This window comes from Aedes albopictus, chromosome 2, assembly GCF_035046485.1.
Source record: "Aedes albopictus strain Foshan chromosome 2, AalbF5, whole genome shotgun sequence".
Lineage (NCBI taxonomy): Eukaryota > Metazoa > Arthropoda > Insecta > Diptera > Culicidae > Aedes > Aedes albopictus.
The window spans coordinates 255907301-255923945 of record NC_085137.1 but is presented as its reverse complement, the minus strand read 5'-3'; the positions used below and the strand labels follow the sequence as shown (position 1 = coordinate 255923945).

General features: G+C 39.9%; 1 protein-coding gene across 5 annotated transcripts; it reads left to right on the top strand.

Annotated features, from left to right (window-relative positions):
• The first annotated feature begins 11082 nt into the window (after nucleotides 1-11082).
• LOC109428244 (caspase) lies at nucleotides 11083-16281 on the top strand. Of its 5 annotated transcripts, none has more exons than XM_062851586.1 (4): nucleotides 11083-11225; nucleotides 11488-11792; nucleotides 13771-13839; nucleotides 15453-16281. In XM_062851586.1, the coding sequence occupies exons 2-4, from the start codon at nucleotides 11498-11500 to the stop codon at nucleotides 15977-15979; spliced, it is 891 nt and encodes a 296-aa protein (XP_062707570.1). In that variant the 5' UTR covers nucleotides 11083-11225; nucleotides 11488-11497; the 3' UTR covers nucleotides 15980-16281. The 5 variants fall into 5 exon arrangements, with proteins under 5 accessions (XP_062707570.1, XP_062707571.1, XP_062707569.1 ...); XM_062851587.1 differs by having other exon boundaries at nucleotides 11085-11225; nucleotides 11495-11792; XM_062851585.1 differs by lacking the exon at nucleotides 11083-11225 and adding an exon at nucleotides 11410-11432.
• The last annotated feature ends 364 nt before the right edge of the window (nucleotides 16282-16645 follow it).

The following is a 16645-nucleotide window of genomic DNA, read 5'->3' as shown; positions in this document are numbered from 1 at the left end:
GTTCAGCATACCCTGATAGTCAGCGAATAATCAATTTTCATCAAATTGTACGCAAGAAGTTGCATTGGTTGCTGTTCAACTTGCATTGAGAAGCTATACACAGTGTCGTACAATTCCCGGTTGTTGGTTTTGGGAATCTCATGAAGAATGCTTCCGATTCTGGCTCCAAGTGAGCGAAACCTTTCTGCGGCCGTTAGCAACATCATCAAAATCATCGGTGCTGGGATAAGACACAGAAAGAGTGCTGAAAAAAATCCCATATTTTTATTATTGCATACCTAAAAGGCGTTGAATAAATGCATACCGAAAATACCGGGAGTCTTTTTTAGACGAGAAAAGTGCATGTATGTCCAGTAAAAATCACAGGAGAATTGAATGAAATTATTGGCAATGTTTAGAACTTGCGTCCAGGCAAACAACTTATTGACGGTTCGCATAACACTCCATATTTCACTGTATTCTTTCTTGCATATGAATAAGTTTGAAATATATTCTTCAAGTTTTGACTGATATTCACTATCTTTCTTACGAGACTCCATCAATTCTTCCATCAGCTTCTTAATGCTTAATAATTTGCTCAAAAGCTCCTCCAACTGTTCATTCAGATAATCAGTATACAAAATATGACACAAATGAATCTCTCTACATATAGTGGATGGATATATGTTACTCAGCCAGAAGTAAACCCACTGATGACTAAACCCTATTCCGTGTATCACATGATATTCAATTAGAATTGTAACAATGTGATATATCCAAAACTTGAAGCAATATTTCCTTATTGCAGGACTGCAGCGGATCAACCCATTCGACGTGTGCTTTGCAAAATATGTCCAAACTTTCGATAATGGCTTATTGTAAATTATTCGGCTCACCAATGCCACCAATACAGTAAACAGCCCAATACTAAACTTCATAATATCATTGACGTGTCCCACAAACGAATGAGCATGGAACACTTGTGAATGGAGTATTATTCCAATAATTGTTAGAGCTACGGTCATCATGATATGCACAGACCAACAAAAACTGTCGCAAAACGAAAATTTTGACAAAAAGTTAGAAGTTGAATTTTTTCTGTAATTGAAAGGAATCAAGCAAAATATTTGGAAAATTTTAATGATTAGTCGCAACAGAGCCATGGTTACTTCAGTAGTGCCAAGCACTTACAACCAGTTAAACCTTTTGTATGTCAATGGAACTGTGCTAATCTGACAATGTCAATCATTAACTGCTATTATTTATTTTTGCACATGCTCAGCTAAAAGTCATATAGGGTATGTGTTCCATCAGTAATCTCACGCTCCCATATTCATCCTATTCGAAAACAAGCGATTACGGCACCGATTAATTCCGTTCTTTTTGTTTTCATGGGTGCTCATTTCTAACAGCGTTTCATTCCTTTGTTTTCCATAGGATGAAAATGCGAGCCACATGCTTAATAAGGGAACCAATACCCTATAGGTTTACTTTCCCGAGCTGAATCGACTAACAAAAGAAGTTCGAATTAAAGCTGAAGATCTAAATTGCATAATTTGTCATTGTTTTGTTGGACATAAGTAAACCAGATCAGTAGAGAAAACCAACTTAGCAGGGTTATTGTTGGGCATTTTAGCAACATGTCCAGCCGGATCCTTCATGTTTGGCCAATTTCTAGATGCTGAGTTCGTTGTAGAGTGCAGCGAGCTCCCGGTTCCTCTTTCTCCACCACATCCTACCGCACACCACCGCACATCGTTTGAAAACGCCTTGTGCTAGTAGGTCCTCCTCAAGCATAGTCCATGTCTCGCGTCCATAGAGGTCCACCGTTCTTATAAGCGTTAACGGCGCATTTGGTGTGGTAGTGAATCTATTTTGACCTCAGTTTCTTCTGTAGCCCATAGTAGGCACGACTTCCATTAATGATACTTCCCTTACCGGTCAGACTAAGGCCAGAGTGTCCTCCCCAGCCAACACGAAGTCGTATATGATGTAGAATAGGATGATATGCGTACATGCTTCCATTTAACCGCGTGTAGCGTTCTATTCAACAGCATATGCGATCGTGTGTTGGCTGGATCTGCTGTACGTAAGAATCGCCTCCATTTTACTCGGTCCATAGCTGTGCATCTCCATTCCGCACGCTGTGAAGCGTCCGCAAATCGTCCTTCACTTGATCGACCCACCTAACTCGCTGCGCACCACCTCTTCTTGTACCGATTGCATGGCTGCCGAGAACCATTTTAATCGGGTTGCTATCCGACATCCTGATGACGTGACCCGCCCATCGTAGCCTCCAGATTTTCGCGGTATGGACGATGGTTGGTTCTCTCAGCAGCTGATGCAACTCGTGGTTCATTCGCCTTCTCCAAGTTCCGTCTTCCATCTGCACTCCGGCGTAGATGGTACGCAACACCTTTCGTTCGAAAACTCCAAGGGCGCGTTAGTCCTCTGCACGTAGGCTCCATGTTTTGTGCCCATAGAGGACTACCGATCTAATCAGCGTTTTGTAGATAGTTAACTTCGTGTGACGGCGAACTTCATTCGATCGTAGAGTTCTGCGGAGTCCAAAGTAAGCACGTTTTCCTGCCACAATGCGCCTCTGAATTTCTCTGCTGGTGTCGTTGTTGGCGGTTACCAGTGAGCCCAAGTACACGAATTCTTCAACCGCCTCGATTTCATCACCGTCGATATGAATTCGGAATGACGGGTGCGGAGATTCCTCCCTGGAGCCCTTTGCCATCATGTACTTTGTCTCCGATACGTTAATGACTAATCCGATTCGCCTGGCTTCGTGAAAATCGTCCCACTCGTGTTTATCCCCGCTCTCCTTATTACACCTTCTAACGCAATGTTGAACAGCAAGTACAAAAGACCATCACCTTGCCGTAACCCTCTGCGAGATTCCAAGAGACTCGAGAGCGTCCCTGATACTCGAACTACGCACGCAGATTATGCACGTATTCGTGCATAATCTGCTATAGCTGTTCTCGATCGATTGTATCATACGCCGATTTGAAATCGATGAACAAGTGATGTTTGGGCACGTTGTGTTCGCGGCATTTCCGCAGCACCTGGCGGATGGCGAACATCTGGTCCGTTATAGCGCGTTCACCCATGAATCCAGCCTGATATTGCCCCACAAACTCTCTTGCAATCAGTGATAGACGGCGGCATAAAATTTGAGAGAGTACCTTGTAGGCAGCGCTCAGTAGTGTGATCGTGCGATAGTTCCCGCAATCCAACGTATCGCCCTTTTTGTAGATGGGACACATGATACCTTCAATCCACTTCTGCGGTAATACTTCCTCCTCCCAAATCTTGGTAATGACCCAGTGTAGTGCTCTCACCAGTGCTTCTCCACCGTGTTTTAGTAACGCTTGATAGTTGATCTGCTCCAGCGGCTTTGTTGTTTTTCAACCGGCTAACCTTCTCTTCAATCTCTTGGTGGTTAGGGACTGGAAATCTTTCGTCCCGCACACGTACTCCTAGATCTATTATCGCGCCACCTTCGGTGCATGCAACGTCGCCATTGAGGAGCTCACCCTAGTGCTGCCGCCACCTCTCGACCACCTCACGCTCGCTCGTGAGAATATTCCCGTGATTGCCTTGTGCCACAAAGCCTCTGCACGAGCGGTTCAGCTTCTCGTAGAACTTCCGTGTGTCCTTAGCGCGGTACAGCTCTTCCATCGCTTCGCGATCTCGTTCTTCCTTCTGGCGTTTCTTCCTCCTGAAGACTGTGTTTAGGCTGTCTTACGCCTGTCTATAACGTGCCTCCTTCGCCCTCGAACGGTGTTGCAACATTCTCGCCCATGCTGCATTCTTCTCGTGTATCAACTGTTCACATTCGCCGTTGTACCAGTCGTTTCTGTGATTCGGAGTCGCGAAGCCCAGTGCTGTAGCCGAGGTACTACCTATGGCGGATCGGATGTCCCTCCAGCCATCTTCAAGTGTAGCTGCGCCAAGCTGCTCTTCCGTTGGCAGGGCCACTGCTAACTGCTGCGCGTAGTCTTGACTCTTGAGCCACTTCTTCGTTACGAAGTTGCTCGATGTTGAGCCGCGGCGTTCGACTTCGACGCGTAGTGATAACTGTCGAAAGTTTTGAGCGCATGCATACAGCGACTAAGTAGTGATCCGAATCTATATTCGCACTGCGGTATGTGCGGACGTTGGTTATATCCGAGAAGAATTTCCCGTCGATTAGAACGTGGTCGATTTGGTTTTCTGTTTGATGGTCGGGTGATCTCCAGGTGGCTTTGTGGATATCTTTGCGGGGGAAGAAGGTGCTTCGGACTACCATACCACGGGAGGCTGCAAAGTTTACGCATCGCTGGCCGTTATCATTCGATACGGCGTGCAGGCTGTTTCGTCCGATTACCGGTCTGTACATTTCCTCCCTTCCTATCTGCGCGTTCATGTCGCCGACAACGATTTTCACGTCACGCGGCGAGCAACCATCGTATGTTTGCTGTAACTGCGCGTAGAACGCTTCTTTCTCGTCATCGGGTCTCCCTTCGTGTGGGCAGTGGACGTTGATGATGCTGTAGTTGAAGAAACGGCCCTTAACTCTCAACATGCACATCCTTGCGTTGATCGGCTGCCACCCGATCACACGTTGTCGCATCTTGCCCAACACTATAAATCCTGTTCCCAGTTCATTGGTGGTGCCACAGCTTTGGTAGAAGGTAGCCGCTCGATGCCCGCTTTTCCACACTTTCTGTCCAGTCCAACAAAGTTCCTGCAACGCCACGATGTCGAAGTTGCGGGGATGTAGTTCGTCGTTGTTTATCTTGTCACATCCTGCGAAACCTAGTGACTTGCAATTACATGTTCCAAGTTTCCAATCGTAGTCCTTATTTTGTCGCGTGGGTCTTTGCCGATTGTATCGAGTCGTATTTTCTCCTACGTTATTCGCAATGGGGATTTTTACGGGTGGCTTATTGGGCCTACGCCAACACTCCTGTCTCGCCGGAGGGCCATCGTGCCAGTTCTGTTTAACGTCCCAACCAACACTGGGACGACCACGTTGATGGGACCTTGGATCTAGCTGGGCGTGATGCAGCATTTCTAACTCATCCGCTGGATGCCAGAGCAGACGCTGTTTGAGCCGCACCTCCTTGGTGAACAGACGCTCGGGTCGTACCTCCTCAATCTAGCTGAAGTCAGAAGGACAACAGTGCCCAGGCTGCACTACCAGCTAAGCACACAACTCTTAGCTGGCGGTCTTTGTCATCGCTTGACCCGTGGAAGCATGAGATAGGAACTTGTGAGGACCAGAGCTATGTTGGACGCTCTCCTTATCGACTCACCGTTTTGCAGCCCACTTAAGATGCATGCAATTTGTATATATGTTATGTTTCTAATAGTCATGGCCGTCCAATTGGGTTTTTAAATTTAGAAAAATTCATCGATTTTTTGTTTTTAAACAAAATAGAACCTTTTTCTGAGCCACTATGATTTTTTTCATATCTTTAAAACTCTATGTTGATACCTAAAATTAATTTCAAAGAGATTTTTTGAAATCACCTTTTGACAGCTGGGCAACTGTTTGACAGCTCCGCCCAGTACAAAATCCGATGAGGGTTGATTCATCAAATAGCTCCAATACAAACTTCAAATTGATTTTTAAATAGGTTCCCGGGTCCCAAAATTCATGAAAATTTGGATTTCGGCTCAGTTTGGCATGCAGATTCAGAATATGAAATTATCTCAACATCGCTAAAGAAGCCAATTGTGAAAAGACGGTTGGAAGAAAGTAACAGTTTTTAAGTGATTTTTTGAATGTTTAATGAATTTTAGAGTCCGCAGTAGATGGTCGAAGGCCACTAGAATCGACCGAAACATCCGGGCAATCTGGTAATATTAAGTTTTTCATTTAAGCCGAAAACCAATCGATGAATAGTTGTAAGTATTGGATTTTGCACCTGAGTTTGCTATTCTACAGATATTTTCTCTTGCTCGGAAACCCAGAATCGAACCCAGACACCATCAGCATGATCAGCTATGCGTTTACCGCATCCACACTGTGGGCCCCGCTGCACTCAACCACAAATTACTTGCATTCAATTTAATCAGCTCGTTCATTTTTTTTTCATTTATCTGATTATGATGCTTGCAATTTGTTTAATGATTTTGAGCGCTCCATCTTAACCAGGGTGCCCCAGAGGAGAGACATGTTACTCTTTCAGTTGGACGCCACTACCCATTCCGAAATGAACAAGCTGAAGGCTCTCTGTCCATCGTTCAATCAAACGAACCGGCTTATTCTACTGACTTTTAAATGGATTGGCTTGATTCCGTTCGACGTGGACTTCATCAACCTCAAGCTGCAGTTGAGTTCAGTTCAGCAAATTCGATTTTCCTTTAAATGGGTTTTGATAGCGTTTGCCTTTTTCTCGGCGGAAGCAGTCGTCGTGGCGGTTTGTCATGAACAAGTATTTTTCACTTATTACGCCGTGGGATTGATCAACGATATGATGAAGTTTGTCGGAGAAATGGTCGCCATATATGTAACTCTTGTGGAAGTTTTTGCTCAAAGGAAGGATCACATCCAGATATTCGAGCGATTGACAGCAAGCGACTTGAACAAGCTGACTTTTGACCTACGCCAAGGGAAAGAGTACAGACAATTCTTTAGGCGATTTAGCCGAAAATTTGTTGCGTTGTCTGTTATTATCTTGATCATTGAAATTCGAGTGTTTCTTAAGATTATAACCTACAGTAAGCAATGGAGAAACATCTGGCTGATGAACTTTCCAATGCTGTCTTTTATACGAATGCGAGTTTTGTACTACATTTTCAACGTCGACATAATGAAAGCCCAGCTAACTTCTGTTCAAATACAAATTCAGAAGGTTCATGAAACTATGAAGAAGGTTAAAATTATTGATCCTTGTTCGAAGGAGTTCAGAGAAGTGGTGGACAAAGTCACGAATTCTCTGATTCATTTGAAAAATTGTTACACCGAGATTTGGTACATCCATTTTTATCACAATCACGCTTCAGGTTGGAGCATTTGTTTTATTGTGGTCAGCTATTTTGTACAATTTTCTAGCGATTTGTATTGGTTATATCTTACTATAATGGAGAAGGCTTCCGATGGTTACTGCGGTACGAAATCACATATTGGTTATGAGAAAATACGCTGTTTAATATTTTGTTTTTATTTCAGAGATAATTTTGTGTTTATGCCCATCTCCGCTATTAATTTCTGCTATACTTTATTCGACCGAAAGTTGTATGGAAGTTGTAAGTATATGTACCCAATGATAAAACTGCGTACATAATGTAATCGTTCTTCAAACGTCACGTTATATCCATAGCCACGGAATATAGGACTCTTACTGCACGAGATTCCAAAACATGGAGTGACAAATTTGTATCACATTATTTATCGTTTTTCGAGCCATATTTCCAACCAACCTATCAAATTTGTTGCCCATAGCTTGTTCGATATCAACACTAAGCTTATTAAAATGGTATGTCTTAGTTGTTCTTGAACTATTTCATTAGTATTCATATCACTTCTCGTTTCAGTTATTAACTGCCATTGCTACCTACATGTTTATATTCATACCATTTGGATGGGACGTTCCAGATGTAAAGGATTACATTACTACAACACCTGACAGTTATTTTTTTGATTAAATGAATAAAAAAGTATGCTCAGTGCACACTAACTTTCGTTTTTGGGAAATCACACATTGGCAGTCTATGAAAGGTTAAGTCATGCTGATGACAAATCAACGAATTCTTCCGAAGTCAATAAAGTAGATAATTCCACCCGTCTCTCACATAACACTAGTTTACAGCATTTTTGAACTCGGTAAGCGGATGATCATTTTTGGTGTAGAATCATGCCCTGAGTTCAAAAACGTGAAAGAAAAAAAATACAGTAGAGCGGAAATTTTTTCGACTTTCCATACAAGGGTGATGATTTGAAATCGATATTTGTTCTATTTTTCAGCAAAGTCGCTCACTTCAAACATCTCATTCTTCGTAATCAATGCTCCGATTGAGCTGAAATTTTTACTGTAAGTCGCCTACATATGGTATGTCAAATAAACGTCGAGAAAGATTTTTTAAATTGGTTTTTTCTTATTGAAAAAAAAATACATTTCTTGAAAAATTTTTGGGAATTTTGCTAAAATTTAAGAAGATCGTCCCTAAAATTCGCCAATATCTTGAATTTCATCAATCTGACGCAAAACTTGTTATCAGATGATCGAATGGTATTGTATTCAGCTTTTAATTTATGGAAAAAGATTTAAAATTGGTTGAACAAAACGTAATATATTTGAATTTTAGTAAATTACATATTTTGAAAAGTTGCAAAACTCGATATGAAGCTAAAACTCAAAAACTATTCTACTTAAAAATTTTTGAAGGTCGGTTTCGAAATCAGCACTAAATTGTGCTTCAAAAATTTTGGTCGTTGACAGAAGTTCACGACTTTCGTTTTATTTTGTAAACTTGTGTAATTAATAATCAAACTATCATGCACTCGAAGGATACCAATAGGTCATACAGCTTCATGAAACATGAGCACTGTCTAGTAGTAATTAAATTGCGACCTAGCCTGATGATGATGACGACGGGTGAATGCAGTTGACAAAGGTGATGACGAAAGTGTTCGTTGTTTGAGTAGTACATTTTCAATTTGCTGTTCAAACATTTCCAATCTCTCCCATAAGGGCAACGCGAATGAGCATACATACATATGCCAGATTTTCGATTGGGACGAATTCGCTACTTCCGGCTTGGATAAATTCAATTTGAAGACATGTGATGACATTTTTTTTTATATAAATAAATTGTTATTAAGCGAACGTTGGAGGTACAGATCCAGGTATTTCAAAAATTAACAATTGACGAAAAACTATCAGCCATATTTGATTATGCATTTATGCAATATTGCTACACAATAATGTCACAGCGTAAAAAGCACGACCCAGTTTGTAGCATCTGGACTTGTACTTCCAATGTCTTGCTAAAAAGCTGCATATTTCTAGCTTTCCCTATCGTATAGCCCAGGTTTAAAATTTAGTGTGAAATGCAGTAATTCCACACTTGTCATGCAATTATCCTTTAGATTGGCATTATCAATGATGCATTACAGTTTTCTTTACATTAGGGTGTGTTAAAAGCTGATGTATGATAATTCAATAATTCAACACTGCAAAAACTGAATACAGTCGGAACCCGCTCGTTGAGCCACAACCTCCACCCAACCAACGAATTCGATTCGCTAGTTGGGTGAAGTGACAGCAGCACAAGGGGCGTGCGCATTGTTTTTGTTAAATCATGTTTAGGTTGGAAGCAAAAAGTAAAATTTTTCAATTTGTTTTACATTTAGAGTAAAATTGATACGTTTTGCAAGATACATATATGGCCAATGCGAGAAATAATTATTTTCCCCCGGTTTTAGTCGGTGAAGTGAAAATATAGATGTTTATGAAACCACCCGGACCAAAATGCAACCACAAAACGCTTTCACTGATCGACAAAATAAAGATTGCCGATGTTTTGCATTTGTTTCGAAGTAATTGTACATATTGTTTTTTTTTTTAATAAATATGAAATAGAAATTATTCTCGATTATCAGTAAAGTTTTACGAAACCAAAAACTCATTAGCTCGCCCCTCGGAAATACAGATTGGTTGTCATTTTCAGTTTGACATTGAATTATGACATCCAGGTACTTTTTAGTTGGCTGACCGCTCAACTAACGGAGCCCCAACTAAAAAGCCACCCAACTATTAAGCCCCCAACCAGCGAGTCATGACTGTAAATGCAAGGTACAAACTAGCAAAAGTTGCTCTAACAATATAATTATAAAAGCTTGACTCTAATGGTAAACAAATAAAATCAAGAAGAGTGAACAACTTTACTCTAGCGGTCATCACCACTTCTGGTTCGACTCCCGACCAACTTACTCCCCGTTTGAACCACCGATCGACGACTTTATTATACGACTTTATTCAGAAAAAAAAAACCTTTTTAAAGATTACCTTTTCTCTTTTCCGTTGGCTGCTATCACATATTATTGGCATGGAAATCACAATTAGCATGTGAGCAGTGTGCGAATGGTGTTTTCATTTTCTTATATTGATTAAATATATTCTAAAATGCATTACAGTAGACGTTCGATAACTGCAACATGTTTACGTTTCACTTAGCGAACAAAATTCGATAACTGCAACGTCAGATTGGCGTCAACAACCCATAAATTGACGTAAAATGGACGTAAAATCTATTCGACTGTTCATTCGGGCTAACCTGGCGCACCGTTTTGACGGATAGCGGTGCGATAACTGCAAATTTGTTGCACTTACCGGACTTGCAGTTAAAAAGCCTTGCAACGTCTACTGTACTTTACCACATGGCTTCCCGAACGAAACTCGAGTGTTGGGTGAAAAATACCTATATTTGGGTACTTTTGTTTCTCCGTGTAGATCTCGCCTTCCTGTGCGCCCACTTTTGTATTTTTCTGTTCTGACGGCTCCTATCCTAACGAGATAGGCTAGATCTAGATGAGTTCTCGCAGCGCGGTGTCACTAATACTAATACAAATCTACTGGTGGAAAATACGCCCGTTTGATTTAGCTGGCAACAGCTGATTGTTGTTTATACGTTTTTCCATCAGTATACTGCGGTAAAATAGAAAAAATCCAACGGGGTTGCGGTGGTTTCGACCGCCGCAGTCGTTCCGCAAACGTCAAAAGTGCTCGGTTCACGCTAAAAAGCTCTCACTCGCTTGGTTGCCATAAAATTCAAAAATAATGAAAATTGTTTCATTTATGGTTTATGTAATCGCAATTGCTGCCACAACATGAAACTTATTTCTAAACTATATTAGGTGTAGTTTTAGCACTTTAGTATGCAGCTGTACGCCATTAAACATAATTTAGATTTTCAACTATTTATTTTTGTTTCAAGGTTGTGTGCATACTTTTTGAAGTGTGCAGCAGTTTGACGTTTGCGGAATAGGTCTTCTTTGTCTTCTTTACTCCGCCAGGTTGGAAGATTTCTCTGGATAAGCAATAACTCAAGTAGCGTTCGTGTAAGGCAACGTGTGCGTACACGAAAGTAGAAACCACAATTCAAAGTAGTTTCATTTACCTACTTTTATGTCCGCACGAGTCGCACTTTTCTTCAGTAGTGACTGCTATCTACCGGATAAACATCTGATAAGACTGAAACCGAATCTACCTTTTTAGTTTAGTGATTTTATTTAAGTTTGCCAGGTAAAACTTATCGTAACTGATGAACTATTTCGTATAAGATGCACCGATCTTTCCGTGTGACATGACTCATAATATATAGGTGCATTTACGACGGCCAATGAACTTGGTACTTGTTAGATGCTAAATTCTGTCACGAAAGGACACGGAGTTGCGCGTTTTGGTTGCTGTTTAGTCAGAGTCAGTAGAGGATCTTTGTCTGATGATTTTGTGAATTCTATAATGTTAGATACTGGAGTAATATCTATAACTTGTTTCTGTTCAGTTTTCAGATCATGAAAAAATTGTTCGGTCGAAAAAAAGTCAACTTACCGCCGCAGATGAGTCCCACCGTGGCGCCAGCGTATACTATTGAACGCAACTCCGCTTATTACCCAATGAATCATAAGCACCGCGGCCAAGCAATCATATTTGCACACACAACTTTCGATAAGAACGTGAAATTAATCAACAGAGATGGAAATGATGTGGATTGCGACATGCTGGAGAAATCGCTCAAACGGTTGCGATTTGACGTGACCCTGCACAAGGATTCCCGCATGGATTTTATCCTTAAAGAGATGAAGAGAGGTTTGTCTATTTTACTTCTGTTTGGTTTACTCAACTGCTGTGATTATGAAAACGAAGAGTTGTAGCATACGCCATATACTAAAATTTTAATCCTTTTATGGTTTAGGGAACTATCATTTATAAGATGTCCCGGCAAACTTTGTCTTGCCAAGCTTGCCAAGCTGTGGTGTTTGGGTTCATTGCAGCATGGCACTCTAGATCTGTTTTATTGCGATCGTGATGATTTTCTTCCCAGTTCATAAAAAACAGTTTTTTATCAATTTTCTTACTTTTTCAGATGATTTTCACAACTTGGGAAGTACAACAAGTTTTAAGAGAAATTTAAAAACAACTCTCCAAGAGCATCTTAGGATGGGCCTCTTTGGTCTTATGGCGGGCTTATGGTTGAGTTGATGTTGTTTTGCAGAGCAATTTGATTTATGCATGGTTTTAAAATACTTCAAAATAGGTGTTGAAAAATACTTCAAAAGCACTGTTCCTTTGAATTTCACTAAGAATTTGCATCCTTTGACAGATACGTATTTCGACCTCAACTGTAAGGTCGTCTTCAGTGTCTTGTATTTGATTCGACTTTTTTTTTTCTTTTTTTTTACAGATATTCCCCTAACAAGCCCAGGTTAATCATCATCACTTCAAAAGCATTATAAAATTAATTTTGTTACTTGGGTATGTCATTCCGTTCAAAAGATATTGATGATTTTCTAGAAAAAATAGGCACTTTTCAAGTATTTTTACTTGAGTTACAAAATTAACACCCCTCTAATTTTTTGATATAATTTATAACAACATTTCAACTTTTGAATGCGTTCAAAAGATATTTTTTATGTTTGCCCTAACCCATCATAAACCCTTTTAAAAAAAAACTATGATTTTTCAAGAAAAACGCTTGTAACTTTTGAACCAAAACCAAAAACATGCGCCGTAATATGCCTTACTATATCATACTTTGTGGTTCTAAATTATACCCCTCAACTTATTTGCTTATAATAATGTTTTTACAGTAACCAAAATTTGTAATTTATACAAACTACTTGTATATTCACTAACATATGTACGTTTGTAACGCATTACGTGTAACGTGTAACGCACTATGTGTTCCGTGTAGAATGTCATAGATAATTAACAGACCACACGAAAATTTATAAAAATATGTGATACAAGATGGATTGTTTGTTAAAACTTAGTTAAACTGTACATTAATGGAACGATTTGACCTCGGCTTTTTTTCTGCACCTGTGTTTCAGCATGGTCAATATGGAGTGAAAACTGTAGCACCCACATTGGTACCTCAACTTTGACAATTTCTGTGGCCCAAACCGCTGGATGAAAACATTTCAAATTTTGACCACAGCATTTCCTATATTTACTGATACTGCAGTGAAATTTTCATCGAGCTACTTAAATTTATCACTGAAATACGGATTTTTGAAAAAGTGTGTCCAAAAATGGACTTTTTCATATAAATTGTTATAACTCAAAACATATAATTTCTATCAATTTTGACCGTACATTATCAATACAGTAAGGAGCCGATTTTGTCAGCCCCTGGTAGCATTTTGGGCTGACAAAATCGGGTACCTGACAAAATCGGGACATTTTTTAAAATAATTTTTTTATTCATGGAAAATTGTTCTGGGCACGTCAGAGACGGAGATAGGTGTGGAGGGTCTGCTTTGGGTTCGTTCAAATATTTCGTAACGCCAATGAGGGGGGGGGGAGTCCAGCGCTGTGTTACGCTTCATACAAAATTTTATAATTTCTCTTTCAAAAATAGTTACGCGGTGGAGGGATAGCGGATAGGGTCTAAAGTTGCCAAAATTTTGCTTTACGTGATATTTGAACGAACCTTTTGTGGTAAAAAAAAATCGACAGGGTGTTAAGGGCACAGAAAAAAAAATGATATTTAGCAAAGTTAACATTCAGTGCTTTTTTACAGCAGAACTATTAAATCTTTTATTTCTTTTTCTTCTTGTCATAGGATCCCTACTGGAACACAGCCTTCTCCTAGCTTATAGAAATTGTGGTCTACAGAAGACAGTTGACACTGGTTAGCGCAATTTAAATCATAACATGTAACTTTAGCTGTCAACGTATGAAAATGAACCAACATCTGATTGTCAAGTATAGACACTCAAACTATCCGAATTGGCTACGTTTCCGCTGCCTTTCCACTTTAATTTCCAGAGCCTAATCTCTAAAGAATCTCTGAAGCAATCTTTGAAGAAATGTTCGGGGAAATTTTTAGAGAAACAACCCGAGGATATACGGAATGCAACCCTCAAGACATTCCCGAAGGGATCCCGTAAGTAGTTTCTACAAAAACGTTTACAGGAGCTCCGGTTAAATCCCTTAAGTAATTTCTGAAAGAATCCTTACTGCAATCTCCGTAGAAATCTCTAGAGGCATTTCTTTAGCATTTTCTGAAAAATCATTGAAAGAATCCCTATTGTAATCTTTGAAGAAATCTCCTTGAGAAATACATGGAGAAATTTCTGAAAAAAGTACTGGGGAAATATCAGGAGCATTTTAAGGAGAAACCATGGCAGAAATGAATTGTTAAAGTCTAGCATGAATTCCAGAAGAATTTCCAACAAAATTGTGTAAAGGAATTTCAGAAGCAATACCAAGGGATTTTCGTAAAGAAATACCAAGAGGTAACCCTGGTAGCAAAACAAGTTTGATCGTTTTCAAAAATTACACGAGTTTTGTTCATTGCGTAATTTTGCTATGACGCCTAAAACATCAACTGCATTAATAATAAAAATAAAATTGAAATTCTGAATTAAATACAAATTTATGTTTTACTTCAAAAAAAGGCTGACAAAATCGGGTGAAAAAGCTGACAAAATCGGGGGTAGACAAAATCGGGGGCAGACAAAATCGGGTCCCCACTGTATATTGATGATGAAGTGGTAAAATTTTCAGCCAAAAATATTGATTATTGCCAAAGTTGCAGCAGATTGAACATGACGGATTTCGGGAGATAAATTCAGTTTGGCTTTTTTTTTGCTACTGAGTGTACTGTTACCCTCAAGAGTTAAACTTCAGGACAGTTTGGACGACCCTTCAAAAGTTTTTAATAACAAGTAGACTTCAGTTTGGTCCAGTAACAGCGGTTGGTTATGGGACGTTACTCAGTATAACAGATATGGCTACTGTTACGAGTATAGACCTGAAGTTTTGAACTCCAAGGTAGTTTGGCTGACCTGGAATATCCCTATAGCGTCTATAAACGACATTGTAGATTCAAGACCTTCACGGATCCCAGTAAATTATGCAATTCTATTATTTATGGCGAAAACACATAAAACTATTTTTGTAGTTTTGAACGCCTTTACTACAGGGTAGTTTGGAACACCCAGAACATCCCAGAATATAAAACACCTTTTGATCGAGCACCTTGACGAAGGTAAAATGAACACACATGAACGTAACCCATATCCAAATTCAGCTTTTAGAGCAACTGGTATGTCAATTATTTCGTTTCTCCAAACTTCATAGTGTTCAGGACGTTCTAGGATGTCAGTAAAATCTCAAACACAAATATTCCCATTTTTCCCTAATAAATAAAAGACTCATTTTGCGACAACTTTGCCGAAGACAGTTTTGTTTTATTTAATGCAGCCGATACAAATTATCCTCTTTTATATGTTTCTGCAGTTTCCGAAATGGATCATTCCAAGAGTGACTGCCTGCTGGTTGCTGTTCTTTCGCATGGTGAGGAAGGTGAAGAAATCTACGCATATGACAAACCCTATCAGATATCGAGCCTTTGGACATTCTTCACCGGAGACCAATGCCGGACGCTTGCTGGAAAACCAAAAATCTTCATCATTCAAGCAAGCCGAGGCAATGCCAACGATTTGGATTTCGGCGTTAAAGTCGAAAAAGATGGCGTAGACAGATACAGTATTCCAACGAATGCCGATTTCCTGTTCGCTATGATTCCGGACTTCATGTCCTTCCGCAACACCATAAACGGTTCCTTGTTCATCCGCGAGCTGTGCAACGAGCTGAACGAAAATGGACAACGATTTGATATGTTAACTTTGTTGACTTTTGTGGTTCAAAAAGTGGCCTACGGTTATGAATCATATACTTCAGTCAATCCAGATCACCATATGAAGAAGGAAACTCCCTTTGTGGTATCCATGTTAACAAGACTATTGCTGTTCAATAATGTGTAACTTATTACTTGCACAAACACGACAAACAAACGAATTCGCATGACCATATAAAACCGGGTAACCGATAACAAGAAAAACATCGTACATTTAAAATTATTTTTGAATTGCGTTGAATATTGTTCTTCTAGTTAACATTCCAAAGATAAACGCATCAGTCACCAAGATTTTTAGTTTTATAGCTCGCAGAACGCTAGCAAGATTAATTATTATTGTTTTATTTATTATAAGTTTAATAGTGTTAAACTGCTGTTTTTTTAAATTTCGTCAATAAATGTTTTGTACGGAATCATCCCAAAGCTCAATTTGAATGAAGTATGTATAATCCGAACATGTGTATTTCGAAACGTGTGGGTATTCAACAAGAGCATGTTAAGGGTGACCGTTCGGTTTCCGTTCATACCAGGATTTTCTTTTAATAATTTTGATATATCATTGTAACTCACTCAATCATGTATCCTGAGCACCCCTGAGAGTACATACCGTTACCGTTACCGATCAGGCTAAGGCCGGGGTGGCCTCTGCTGTACATAGCAGCCGCCTCCATTCCACTCGGTCCATGGCTGTTTGTCTCCAGTTCCGCACTCTGCGTAGGGTCCACAGATCGTCCTCCACTTGGTCGACCCACCTAGCTCGCTGCGCTCCACGTCTTCTTGTACCGGTCGGATG

What these genes read in the sequence shown, in the direction of transcription:
- LOC109428244 (XM_062851585.1), top strand. An exon ending in CCTTAAAGAGATGAAGAGAG is followed by an intron (nt 11,793 to 13,770) that starts GTTTGTCTATTT and finishes TTCTTGTCATAG; the next exon opens with GATCCCTACTGGAACACAGC. An exon ending in ACAGAAGACAGTTGACACTG is followed by an intron (nt 13,840 to 15,452) that starts GTTAGCGCAATT and finishes ATGTTTCTGCAG; the next exon opens with TTTCCGAAATGGATCATTCC.